This window comes from Microtus ochrogaster, chromosome 17 (assembly GCF_000317375.1).
Source record: "Microtus ochrogaster isolate Prairie Vole_2 chromosome 17, MicOch1.0, whole genome shotgun sequence".
Taxonomy (NCBI): Eukaryota; Metazoa; Chordata; class Mammalia; order Rodentia; family Cricetidae; genus Microtus; species Microtus ochrogaster.
In genome coordinates, this window is record NC_022019.1 from 8,839,995 (window position 1) to 8,841,185 (window position 1,191).

The 1,191-nt window shown below is 45.4% G+C and overlaps 1 protein-coding gene across 2 annotated transcripts in view; it reads right to left on the reverse strand.

The window, feature by feature from the left end:
* Positions 1 to 1,191, reverse strand: part of Parp4 (poly(ADP-ribose) polymerase family member 4) — a 104,057-nt gene that overhangs the window by 51,885 nt on the left and 50,981 nt on the right. For both annotated transcript variants that reach the window (XM_026783255.1, XM_013349240.2), the window contains exon 16: positions 489 to 620. In XM_026783255.1, the coding sequence (XP_026639056.1) occupies positions 489 to 620 (132 nt within the window). The remainder of the gene's footprint in view (positions 1 to 488; positions 621 to 1,191) is intronic.

The following is a 1,191-nucleotide window of genomic DNA, read 5'->3' on the forward strand; positions in this document are numbered from 1 at the left end:
AAAAAAAAAAAAAAAAAAAAATCCCAGCATTTGGAGGTAGAGGTGGGAAGATCTCTGAATTTGAGGCCAGCCTGGTCTACAGAGTTTCAGGATAACCAGGGCTACATAGAGAAACCTTGTCTCGAAAACCAAAACAAAACAAAACACCAAATAAACAAACAAACCTAAAACAAAAACCTAAAAAACAAAACAACAATAACAAAACCTCTAAGTATGAGCTTTTTTGTTTGCTTGTTTTGTTTTTCGAGACAGGGTTTCTCTGTGTGACAGCCCTGGCTGTCCCAGAACTCGCTTTGTAGACCAGGCTAGCCTCAAACTCACTGAGATCCACTTGTCTCTGACTCCTAAGTGCTGGGATTAAAGGTGGGCGCCATCACTGCCCAGCTCGTAGTTCTGGCTTTAATGCTGCTATTTCCCACCTCACTGCCATGGGTACTCAGACAAGGACAATTTGGGAATGTGGGACTCAGTGTGCCTTCTCTTCTTACCTCTCCTACTATGTGCTTCCCATTGATGAATGCCTCGAAGCCACACACAGCTGCCTTATCATCCAAAGGGAAGATATATTTTGCCTCGATAGGCACGTGACTTTGATTTGTGTATGTCTGAAAAACAATGATCTGAAAGAGGAGGGAAAATTTGTTTTTACATAATCAATAAAATCACATGGAACATTTACAAAAACAACTAATGAAAATAATTACACATACTCATTTCCTAAATGTTTTTTGTTTTGCTCTTTTTTTTTGAGACAGGGTCGCCTGCAGCCCAGGGAGGCCATGAACTTGTACCTGGAGCTGACCTTGAACCTGGGACTGTCCTGCCTTTCTCCTTCACCTACCAAGTACTAGGCTGTGGTAGCCCATAAATGACTCAGTTTCCACCTGACGTCCATTCTGACTTAACAGTCATTTGAGCTCAAGCTAGTCTGCTCCGCTTACTCAGGTATCCTTGAGGGCTGTGAGAAAGTTCTGATCAAGCCCAAGGGAAAGAGCACTTTTGCCCACGTGAGAGAACACATTATCTATTAAGATACAGACTGTTGCAGAGCAGTGAGTGCCGGCCTGCCGGGCAGGCCTCGGGGTCCCCTGTAAGGGAGCCTGGGCACCTTCAGCTCCTGCGCGCCAGGCTTCCTGTGCTCTTCCGGATACCGCCCCCCCTTGCTCCGTCCATCCTTTTGTCACCGGATCA